General features: G+C 45.6%; 2 protein-coding genes across 3 annotated transcripts in view; one reads left to right on the forward strand and one right to left on the reverse strand.

The window, feature by feature from the left end:
- Positions 1 to 11,565, reverse strand: part of LOC126999687 (substance-P receptor-like) — a 72,598-nt gene extending 61,033 nt beyond the window's left edge. For both annotated transcript variants that reach the window (XM_050862420.1, XM_050862418.1), the window contains exon 1: positions 11,430 to 11,565. The gene's annotated coding sequence lies outside the window, so the exon portion shown is untranslated. The remainder of the gene's footprint in view (positions 1 to 11,429) is intronic.
- Positions 4,993 to 10,886, forward strand: LOC126999689 (uncharacterized). Its single transcript, XM_050862424.1, has 6 exons — positions 4,993 to 5,100; positions 5,783 to 5,975; positions 8,266 to 8,501; positions 9,061 to 9,204; positions 9,588 to 9,740; positions 10,391 to 10,886. Exons 1-6 carry the CDS (start codon positions 5,098 to 5,100, stop codon positions 10,781 to 10,783), a joined length of 1,122 nt encoding a protein of 373 aa, XP_050718381.1. The 5' UTR covers positions 4,993 to 5,097; the 3' UTR covers positions 10,784 to 10,886.
- Positions 11,566 to 11,678: the final 113 nt, after the last annotated feature.

Here is an 11,678-nt window from a genome sequence, read left to right on the forward strand (position 1 = left end):
TGAGTGGGTGTGGGGGGGATGTGAGGGAGTGGGTGAAAAGATGAATGGGTGAGGGTTACGTGGTTTTGAGGGTAGGTGGAGGTGATAGGTGGGTGATGGGTGGTTGTGTGTGTGTGTGTGTGTGTGTGTGTGTGTGTGTGTGTGTGTGTGCGTGTGTCATAAGCTCGGGTCTTCCCTTGCTTGCGGAGATCTCGTGGGCGTCTGACTGGCTTGGTGACTGGCTGGCAGGATGTCTGTGTCCGCTGCGCCAGGTTATTGCTTTCCACTCGTCTGTCCTGCTATACAACCAGCCGTGACACAAGCCCAAGAAAGGTATTGAGGTCGTGAGTTTGATGTCCCTCGATCCTTCAGCGATACAAAGAGATTGGCCGCGGTAAAAAGAAAGAGGTTGAACGCGCACTTTACGAGCTTCGGCAAAGAACGAAAGACACTGAAAGGAACTGAAAGAAACTGAAAGGAACATATATACAGCCAGGGACGAAGAGAAACAAGGGTTGACAGAGGACGGGAGGCGGACAGAGTGCCACTTCCTCGCAGGCAGACCACGAACACACGACAGCCAGCATAAACTTTTCACATGGAAGAAAGGAAATAAAGGAAGACGGACGCTGAAACAAAAGACATACGAGGGAGAGAGAAACGCAGACAAAGAGAGAAAACAAATGACGGAGGAGCAAAGGGGTTTGAACACGGGACAAACGACTCCTGCCTGCCGCTAAACATGAAGTGGGAAGAGAGAGAAAGAAGTTAAACGGAGAATTTACGACCGCCGGTAAATGGACGAGAGAAACGCAGACACACAACCATAAAAAGGAGAAGAAGAAAATAAAAGAAAGAAGAGAAACAAAGGGGAAAATTAATAGTGGTGTAGACGATAAAAGTAGGAGATAAAACATTAAATTGCAGACTGGAAGAATGAATTGAAAGGCACAATTTGCGAGCACGGACCAAAGGAATGAAAGAGGGAGGGAGACAAAAAGGAGAAGAAAAGAAAAGAAAGAAGAGAAACAAAGGGGAAAATTAATAGTGTTGTAGACGATGAATATAGGAAATAAAACACTAAATTAGAGACTGGAAAAGAGGAATTGATATGTACAGTTTTCGAGCATGAAATAAAGGAATTTGAGAGAGAGGGATACAGAAACATACGCTTGCATGGAAGGGATAAACACACACACACACACACACACACACACACACACACACACACACACACACACACACACACACACACACACACACACACACACATACACACACACACCAAAAAAAAAATGATTGAGAAGGGAAATGGAGACTGTTCCAAGGCCAGTTTCTCGGAGGATAGCCACAAACAAACAAACACACAAAGAAGAAGAAGAAAAACAGAGAAAAGTGAAGGAAAGAAAAATAAAACAGACTAAGAAGAAACATGAAAAAGAGGAGAAATAAAACCGTTGTCAAGCCAGTGTCCCTAAGCATAACTTCACTATGCACAACAACAGCCACACAGCAAGACACCCACATTCCCTTACACTACCCGCATCCACGCCTAGACTCAAACAACCCGCATCCACGTCTAGACAAGGCCGTTACCGCCTCAGAAACACACAGGCCCCGTCGGAAGCTAGAGGGCCAGTTTCACAGTTCCCCATGATGGGTTAGTAAGCTCCCAAACCAATAGCAGAAGTTTCGAAATTTCCATGTAAAGTGTCTGGTGTTTATATTGAAGTTCACAAATTTGATGAAACTATACAGGAAAAGTCTCGTGTATTTAGTGTGGCATCGAAGACCTCACCATTTTGGATTGTATGGGATTCTATCGTTTGATTCGGGCTGTTACGAAGACACTGTGTTGGACTGTGAAATCGGCTCAGGGTCTGTCACCGTGCCGTACTGGGTCACCGCGGCTGTGTTGGCGCCTGTAGAGGGACCTAGACGCTCAAATGGTTGGCTGCCTGCGAGTGCTGTACAATGTTGAGTCGGGTTATAAAAAGGAAACCGTGGTAGCAGTGACAGGGCTGGTTAATAATATGACCCAGAAGTGGCGTTTACGAGTCCAATACGAGGCTGATTCATAGGGTATTATACGGTTCTTCGTCCTCCTCCTCCTCCTCCTCCTCCTCTTCCTCATTCTGTTTCTCCTCCTCCTCCTCGTCCTCTCCTGTTCTCCATTTTGATTCCATTCTTCCATCAGATCGCATTCTCCAAATCCTCCTCCTCTTTTTCTTCTTTACCTCCTCCTCCTCCTCCTCCTCGTCCTCCTCCTCCTCCTCCTCCTCGTCCTCCTCGTCCTCCTCCTCCTCCTCTTCCTCGTCTCTTCTCCATTTTGATCCTATTATTCCATCAGCATCGCATCCTCCAAATCCTCCTCCTCTTTCTCTTCTTTACCTCCTCCTCCTCCTCCTTCATCACCTCCTCCTCCTCCTCCTCCTCCCTCCTATTCAAGTTCTCATTAGCAGACGGAGTGCTCAAAGGGGGGAGCATGCAGCCCTATAAATCCTGCCGTCAGCCCTCACGCACAAGGCCGCCTGTTATCCGTCATCCCAGCGCGCCTCTGAGGGCTGCCTATAACCTGGATTAGCCCGGGAAACGATGTCTTGATTCCTGCCTTTCGCTTGCAATTGGTGTAGTGTTGTTAGTGTGTTTGACCTTTCTATTTGGGAGTTGGTTTGTGTGTGAAGGTTTCTGTTTTAGCCTGTGTCTCTGTTTCTGTGTGTGTGTGTGTGTGTGTGTGTGTCTGTCTGTCTGTCTGTCAGTCTGCGAAACGAAAGCTCTTTTATTTATCTCCCTTTTCACTGCTCTTTCTTTCTCTGGTTTTCTTTCTCCTCCTCCTCCTCCTCCTCCTCCTCCTCTCTCATCTCTTTTTCTCATCATCTCTAAATCCTTCTCACACTCAGAATAACTAAGCATCCCATGAGACGAGGAGTGCATTGACAACCCAACCCATGGAACGACACCTCAGCTCTCTTTCAGCGTCTCTCTCGCCTTGATCCCTCCTCTGGCCCCAGCAATCTTCCCTCAAGACTTCGCTAATGCACCAGACATACGCATCCCCTCCCCTCCAAGGCCCTTCTGCCCCTCCTGCCGCCCGCTTAACCCGACAAGAACAGCCTCGAAGTGAAGGGAAATAGTCGTTGCAAGAGCCGAAAGACAAGCAAGATTGAGTTTACAGGCGACCAAAGATAAACCGTATAATCCCGAGTGATTGAGAGAGGGATGCTTCAAGAGGACAGTAGCAAGACAGACAGCAGGGAAGACAGAAACACACATAGCAGGGAAGAATGGAAGCGCCAAGGGTAGTGTGTCGGGTTGTTTGAGAACCCTGCGACACACCCACATTGAGCAACAGCTAAGTAAGTTCACGGCGGCGATAGGAGTTTCACGCGAGGCACAGCACAGCATTGATCGGTTCGTCACTGCGTTCATGCGTTCACTGTGCTCCCTTTGTGATACGAACGCGTGTGTTGAGTGACTGTTCAAAACTTTCCCTCGAGACATTGCTCTACATCACCTCGCTAACGATACATTTTTTTCTCTCTCTCTGAAGGTAACGACTTGACGGACAGCAGCTTCCAGGAGGGGTGGGAGGAGCTGACAACCATCGCCACCACAACAGCCACCACCACCACCACCATCACCACGACAACCACCCTCACCACCACCACACCCTCAAGCAACCAAATCCACCCACATTTCTTCCAAGCATATCCACTTTTGACACGGGGCGGGTATTGGTATTGAACAAGGGATGACGAGATGGAACTGGGCGAATCGGGGCCGGGCGGGGCATGGATAGGGGTGAAATGGATGAGTTTGCGGGGCCATGATAGTACTAAGCCGGTCGGGGTCGGGGCGGGGTGATAGCTATGTTAAAGTTAGACAGAGGATGACGGGGACGGGGCGAAGCGGGGCTGGCCGGGGCGGGGCGGGAGTGAGCGGGTCTGTCAGTCACGGTCACGCGGCGGGCGGCTAACCACCACCGCTATTAGTCTGATTACACCCTTCAGAGTTCCCCTTCGAGAGAGCGTCACGCACGAGGCAACCAACGCAGCGGATTAGCGGGGATAGAAACTTAAGAAGGTAGAAAGCGAAAGGGAATAGATAGATAAGAAGGAAGGAAGGAAGGAAGGAGGAGGCGGATAAAGGGAGAGAAGAAAATAAGAATAAGGTAGGAAGGGAAAGGTAAGGAAATAAGATAAGTAGGAAAGGAGGAAGGAAGGAAGGAAGGAAGAAAGGAAAGAGGAAGAGATGAAGGAATGGGTGGAGGAGGAAGATGAAGAGGGAGATGAAGATTATGATAAAGATAATGAAGATGCTGTTTGAGAGAAAAAAATATACAAATAAAAAAAAATGAAGAGAGAGAGAGAGAGAGAGAGAGAGAGAGAGAGAGAGAGACGAGAGAATTACCTACTCTCACTCTTTTTTCCCTCTCTCTCTATTCTTTCTCTCTCACTTTCTATCTCACACACACACCAAATTAGAAGGCATTTTTAGGGCCATTTCTTTCTTTCTTTCTATCTTTCTTTCTTTCTTTCTTTTTTCTTTTTTTCTTTTGCTTTCAATGGTCATTCATTAAGCAAATTACGTGTCGGTTCGTATGTTTGTTTGCTAAGTAATTGACATGCTAATAAAACTACTTCCGTTCTTTTTTTCCTCTCTCTCTCTCTCTCTCTCTCTCTCTCTCTCTCTCTCTCTCTCTCTCTCTCTCTCTCTCTCTCTCTCTCTCTCTGTCTCTGTCTCTATCTATCTGTCCATCTAGCCATCCATCCATCTATCTATCTATCTATCTATCTATCTATCTACCTCCCTCATTTTGACGAAGCAAGAATCCAACATGAAACGGAATATATTTATAGAGAGACTTTCAGTGCCTCAAATCAACCACCACCACCACCACCACCACCATCACCACCACCACCACCAGCCTTGCGGAACACCATGACCAGGGCGAATCACCACCACCATCACCACCACCACCACAGTATAAATAGGCAGGGCAGCGACTTATCCAGACAGTGTTAGCGAACTCCACGACACACGAACACACACACACGACTCTTCTCCTCCTCCTCCACCTCCTCTTCTTCCTTCTCCAGTCACTTGCTCGGAGGAAGAATGGTAAGGGTGGTGATGATGGTGGTGGTGATGGTGGTGGTGGTGGTGGTGGTAATGATGGTGGTGTTGGTATAAGATCAGTGGGCCATATATATTTCTCTCTCTCTCTCTCTCTCTCTCTCTCTCTCTCTCTCTCTCTCTCTCTCTCTCTCTCTCTCTCTCTCTCTCTCTCTCTCTCTCTCTCTCTCTCTCTCTCTCTCTCTCTTCCATCTATTGTTCACGTCTTCTTTGTCTTCTTTTCTTCTTGTTATCTTTTCCGATGGTGACTTTTTTTCTCCTTCTTCAGTAATTTTCTTTGTTTTTTCCTCCTTTCTCTATTTTCTTTCTCCTTGTCTTCTTTTTTTTTTTTTTGCTATGATGAATGATTCTCTTTCTTTTCTTCTTTCTTTCTTTTTTTTCTTCTAAACGACAATTTTTTTCTTCTCCGTCAATACAATTAACGACTCTTTTCCTCTTTTTTTCTTCCTCTTTTTTCTTCCTCTTCCTGTAATCGTTATCTCCTTCCCATTACTTCTCTGTCTGTGTCTGAATAGGTCTGCTTGTCTGTCTAAATCTGTCTGTCTATCTATCTAGTTCTATCTATGTATCAGTTAGTCCGTTTCTCTGTATACCCCTCCTATGTATGTCTGTCTTTCTAGGTTTGTATGTCTGTCTGTCTCTCTCTAACACAAGATCACCCCCACAGATACCCAGGTCAATGTTGTTAACCCTGCTGGCGGTGGCCCTGATATCAGCCACGGGACAGCACCACCAGCAGCAGTATGACCAGCCGGGACCCTTGCAGCATCACCCCGAGGAGGCACCTGAGCTTGGAGTACCCGAGGAGACCCAGCAAGTGGCCGTTGTAGCGCCTTACGACCTACACGTTGCCGCCACGGGTAAGAACTGACTTTATAGGAGATGAGGAGTGTTCAGGGTAACTGCGCGTAGCCTCAGTGCTCATATACGTAACATTAGCCTGGGACGTTGCCGCCACGGGTAAAAACTGACTTTCTATGGGAGAAGGGAAGGTGTTGGGTCTTGGGTCTTCACAGTAGTATAGTTTTCTTTTCTTGGGGTCATATGCTATAGCTGCGCGTTGCCTCAGTGCACATATCCGTAGCCCTGGACAGCAGTGGCAGTCAGTATTAGCAGAGGTCCCTTGTCACTATACCATGGTCATCACATTAGCTGCTTTGGGGTCATGTTCTCGAGGTCGTAGTGATGGTAGTAGTCGTTATAAGCAGCCTTCCTTGGCAGATTGGGAAGGGGTCGGGCACGGGTCATGACGGCTGTGGAGTTCTAATAAGCAGAGGTTCCTTTGTCATTAAACCAGGGTCATCACATTAGCTGTTTTGGGGTCATGTTCTCGAGGTATTAGTGATAGTCGTAGTCGTTAAAAGCAGCGTTCATTGGCAGATTGGGGGGGTATCAGGCACTTAAGTTTTGACAGTAGTGAAGATTTTATAAACAGAGGTCCCTTTGTCACTAAACCAGGGTCATCCTATTGGGTATTTTGGGGTCCTATTCTCATCATTAGAGTTGCAAGCAGTGTTCTTTGGCATCAATAAAGGGTTCATCGCCTCTGCTGGTACGCCCATGCAAGGGACATTATGTAGCTCGTTCCTCCCTTACTTCCGGGGACACCTTGCCCTTATACATTATTAAGACCTCTTGCGAGTCCAGCTGAAGATAATTGTTTGTCCAGTGTCGCGTTCTGTTCATTTCTTGCTTGCTTTTCTCCTTCACAGCAGCCGCGCGTTGCCTCTTTATTCCTATTCAGGTTGCGAGCTGATGCTAACTGTTTGCCCTGTCTTGCGTCCCTCTAATAACTAACTAATGCTAACAAACTAATGAGAACCATCCTTAGTTGCGTTCCACTTTGCATACTGTCACATCTTCCACCCTTATTATCCTCTCCTCATTTCTCGCTCGCTAATGCTAACTCTTTGTCCTTGTGTCGCGTCCCTCCAATACTAACTACTAACTAACTAACTAACTATTTGTTCTCTCTTGCATTAATAACTCCAATGTATACTATCACACTTTCTATCCTTGTCTTATACTCTCTTCATTCTTTGCTCGCTAATGCTAACTCTTTGTCCTTGTGTCGCGTCCCTCCAATACTAACTAATAACTAACTAACTATTTGTTCTCTCTTGCATTAATAACTCCAATGTATACTATCACACTTTCTATCCTTGTCTTATTCTCTCTTCATTCCTTGCTCGCTAATGCTAACTCTTTGTCCCTGTCTTGTTTCCCTTAAGCAATAACTAATGATAACTGTTCTGCCAATGGTAACTACTATCTATGCTGCCTCGCTTTCCATCCCTATCTCGTCCTCATTCCTTGTTCCAGTCTCTCCCTAATGCTAACTGTTTGTCCCTGTGTCGCGTCTTGTCCGTGTATCTCGCTTGCTTGGTCGTCTAGGTCACGAGCGCGCGCCAATTAATGAGCCTGACAGCCCTCTAATGACGGCACTGATGAGCCTCTCTGAGTACCCATTAGCAGAAGCGACGTATGACAATATTATGATTCGATAACGGCCAAACTAACGCTGCTGCTTCTCTGTCTCTGTCTCGCGGGGTACGAATGTGTGTGTGGCGATGTGTCTGTTTGTATTAGCTTATTATTTTTGTTTATTTATTCCTATTTATCTTCTTTATCTTATTTAGTATTCTCCAGAGGGTCGTTTTGTGTGCTAAGTCAACGTAATCTTCCTAAGTATAACCTTTTTCTCTTATATTCCCGTATCTACATGCATTTAAGTTACGACATCTACTTCATCTTCTAATTCTTGTTTATCCATTTTTATTTATGTAGTATTTTCCGTAGGGTCGTATTGTGTGCTAAGCCAACGTAGTCTTCCTAAATACAACCTTTTTCTCTTATATTCCCGTATCTGCACATAAGTTACGACATCTACTTCATCTTCTAATTCTTGTTTATCCATTTTTATTTATGTAGTATTTTCCGTAGGGTCGTATTGTGTGCTAAGCCACCGTAATCTTTCTAAATATAACCTTTTTCTCTTATATTCCCGTATTTTCAAGTCAACAAGGTTACGCCGTTTACAAAAGGCGTCTCTTACATAGTCTTCTTCCCCAGCGTTAGTTTGTTCAGTGACTCACAAAATTACAAGAACGGTGGATGTAACTGGTTTCTTCTCTTTGTCAATGTTTCCAGGTTATGACGGCTACGGTGGAGGTGGTGGCTACGGTGGTGGTGGCTATGGTGGCGGCGGCAAGGCGTATGGTGGAGGCGGGAAATCGTACGGCGGCGGCGCTAAGTCCTACGGCGGGAATAACAAGTACCAGGGCGGCTACCACGACAAGGCTGGGTACAAGGGCCACAAGGGGTACTTCGGGGACAAAGGCTACAAAGGGAACAGCTACGGGAACTCCGGGAAGGCTGGGAACAATGTGAGTGGGTTCTCCAGTGACTAAAAGCTACCAACATATCCTTCTTTGCCTGTCTCACTCCCTCCCTTTCGTTTCCTCCCTCAGAACTACCATGACTCCTACGGTAACAGGTCCAGAGTTTCCTCCTCAGAACTACCATGACTCCTACGGTAACAGGTCCAAGTTAATCGTATATATATTCTCCCTGCGTTAAGTTCTCCAGTGACTCTAAAGATACCATCACAACCTCTCCCTTCAACTGTCTCACTCCCTCCATTTCGTTTCCTCCCTCAGAACTACCATGACTCCTACGGTAACAGGTCCAAGTTAATCATATATATATTCTCCCTGCGTTAAGTTCTCCAGTGACTCTAAAGCTACCATCACAACCTCTCCCTTCGCCTGTCTCACTCCCTCCCTTTCGTTTCCTCCCTCAGAACTACCATGACTCCTACGGTAACAGGTCCAAGTTAATCGTATATATATTCTCCTTGCGTTAAGTTCTCCAGTGACTCTAAAGATACCATAACAACCTCTCCCTTCGCCTGTCTCACTCCCTCCGTTTCGTTCCCTCCCTCAGAACTACCAAGACTCCTACGGCAACCAGTACAAGGGTTACAACGACGCCTCCAAGCACTACGGCGACACCCAGCACGGCAAGAAGGGCAAGAAGGGGCACCACTCCGGGTCCAAGGGCCACCACGACAAGGGCCACAACGATAAGGTAAGGGCAGGGAGGAATAGGAGTTTTTAGTAAGCCATTGTTACATAAGGATAAAGGGGCTTGGATACCACCCTCTGCCATTGTTAACCTCGCTAAACTCCTCTTTCCAATCCGTTCAGGGCTTAAAGAACGTATATACCTTTAGATACTGAGGTTTTAGTTGGCCATAGAGTTACATAAGGAAATGGAGGTTTGGATACCATATTCCAGCATCCTTAAACTCGCTACACTCCTCTTCCCCATCCGTCCAGGGCTTCAAGAACGTATATACCAATAGATACTGAGGATTTAGTTGGCCATAGAGTTATACATAAGGAAATAGAGGTTTGGATACCGTATTCCAGCATTCTAAACCTTAACACTTCCCTTCCCCATCCGTCCAGGGCTTCAAGAACGTCTACCACAAGGAGGAATACCAACACACCAAGAAGTTCTACGACGACAGCGACAACAACAAGTACCACAACAGCTACGACGACTTCGACACCTACTACAATGCCCACCACGGCGACGCCTACAAGGGAGGACAGCACAAGGTGGGTGGAAGGTGTTTGGACGAAGGGGGGAAGAACTTGCCCTGCCTGAGTGTTACGTTTGGGCTTTGTGTGAGTGTGTGTGTGTGTGTGTGTGTGTGTGTGTGTGTGTGTGTGGGTGGGTGGGTGGGTGAAGGTTTTGCCGTGAAGAAAGGTAGTGAGGTATAGCACAGATTTCTAGTGTGTATTTTATGTTAGTCTTGAGGGATGGACAGAGTTAAGGATAGATACAGAGAGCGTGAGAGATGGAAAATGGGGGATCGTAGAAGAAAGTAAACCCAGCTACAGAATTTTACCGTCTTACTAACTGTATTTCTCCATAGTATTAAGGGATTGAAGAAGGGAGAAAGGGAAGGATAAATAAAGTACGGAAGAGAAGGAACAAAGGATCTTATAGAAGGGACATCACACAAGCTACAAGTCAACCCTTCTTAGGTCATAATTTTAAGATAGGAAGTGAGTGACAAAATAAAGGGCGGAAAAAAAGGCCATAAAGAAGGGCCATCACACCATTTCAAGAACTTATAACATACCAGCAGATACTTAGGATTTAGTTAGCCATAGAGTTACATAAGGAAAAGGAGGCTTGGATACCTTATTCTAACATTCTAACCCTCGCTAAGCTCCCCCATCTATTGTCTATCTATCGTCAGGGGGGCAAACACCACGACACGCACGGCAAGAAGGGCTACCACGGGCTCTCCAAATACCACGACGACCACGCCTCCCACAAGGGCCACTACGGGGACGACGGTTACTACGGCCACAAGAACTCCTACGGCGACCACGGGGGACACAAGGGCCACTACGGGAGCCAGGACCATAAGAGCCACGGGGATTATGGCCACGGGGGGTACGGGAAGAGCACTCACGGGGGAGGCTATGGCGGCTATGGGAAGAGTGGTGGACATGGCGGTGGTGGGTATGGTGGTGGTGGACATGGTGGTGGTGGTTATGGTGGTGGTGGACATGGTGGTGGTGGTTATGGTGGTGGTGGACATGGTGGTGGTGGCTATGGTGGTGGTGGTTATGGTGGAGGTTACTAATGGTATGGTAGCGACTTATGGTAATCTCTGTATGGCCCTTTACTTGAAGCGACTTGACACGCACGACCTTTCTAATTTATAATAAAATAATTTGTATTGGCAAAAATAGACCTTTCATTTGCTTCTTTCTCTCCCTGATTTTTTTATTTTAGTGTGTGTGTGTGTGTGTGTGTGTGTGTGTGTGTGTGTGTGTGTGTGTGTGTGTGTGTGTGTGTGTGTGTGTGTGTGTGTGTGTGTGTGTGTGTGTGTGTGTGTGTGTGTGTGTGTGTGATCTTTGGTTCTTGTACAAAATATGAAGTTTTTTTAATTAATTTATTTGCCCAAAACAACAACAATAACAACAACAACAACAACAACAACAACAATATATACTACAAACAACAGAAATACATCAACAACAACGTATCTACATTATATATATATATATATATATATATATATATATATATATATATATATATATATATATATATATATATATATATATATATATTACTACAGCCATCTACTTAATACTAATACAAATAATAATAATAATAATCTACTTACTACTATAATATACTATTACTACTACTGCTATTATTACTACTATTATTATCACTGTTATTACTGTTCCCACTACTATACGAGATTTACTTTTTCTTACTTCATTTTATTCCTGTCTTCCTTCCTTCATTTCCTTCCCTCCTTCAGTTCTGGTTCTTCTTCTTTTTCTTCTAATTCTTCTTTTCTTCTTCCATTACTAACGTTCGTCTGTGTCTTTCTCTCTCTCCCTCCTATCTTCTTTTCTTCCTTCTTTTCCTTCACTCATTCAGTTATTTCATCTTCCATTTTCAATTTCTTCCATTACCAACGATCGTCTCTGTCTCATTTTCCTTCACTCCCTTCATCTTTA

The sequence above is a fragment of the Eriocheir sinensis genome, chromosome 17 (genome assembly GCF_024679095.1).
Source record: "Eriocheir sinensis breed Jianghai 21 chromosome 17, ASM2467909v1, whole genome shotgun sequence".
Taxonomy (NCBI): Eukaryota; Metazoa; Arthropoda; class Malacostraca; order Decapoda; family Varunidae; genus Eriocheir; species Eriocheir sinensis.

What these genes read in the sequence shown, in the direction of transcription:
- LOC126999689 (XM_050862424.1), top strand. An exon ending in CCTACACGTTGCCGCCACGG is followed by an intron (nt 5,976 to 8,265) that starts GTAAGAACTGAC and finishes CAATGTTTCCAG; the next exon opens with GTTATGACGGCTACGGTGGA. An exon ending in CCGGGAAGGCTGGGAACAAT is followed by an intron (nt 8,502 to 9,060) that starts GTGAGTGGGTTC and finishes TCCCTCCCTCAG; the next exon opens with AACTACCAAGACTCCTACGG.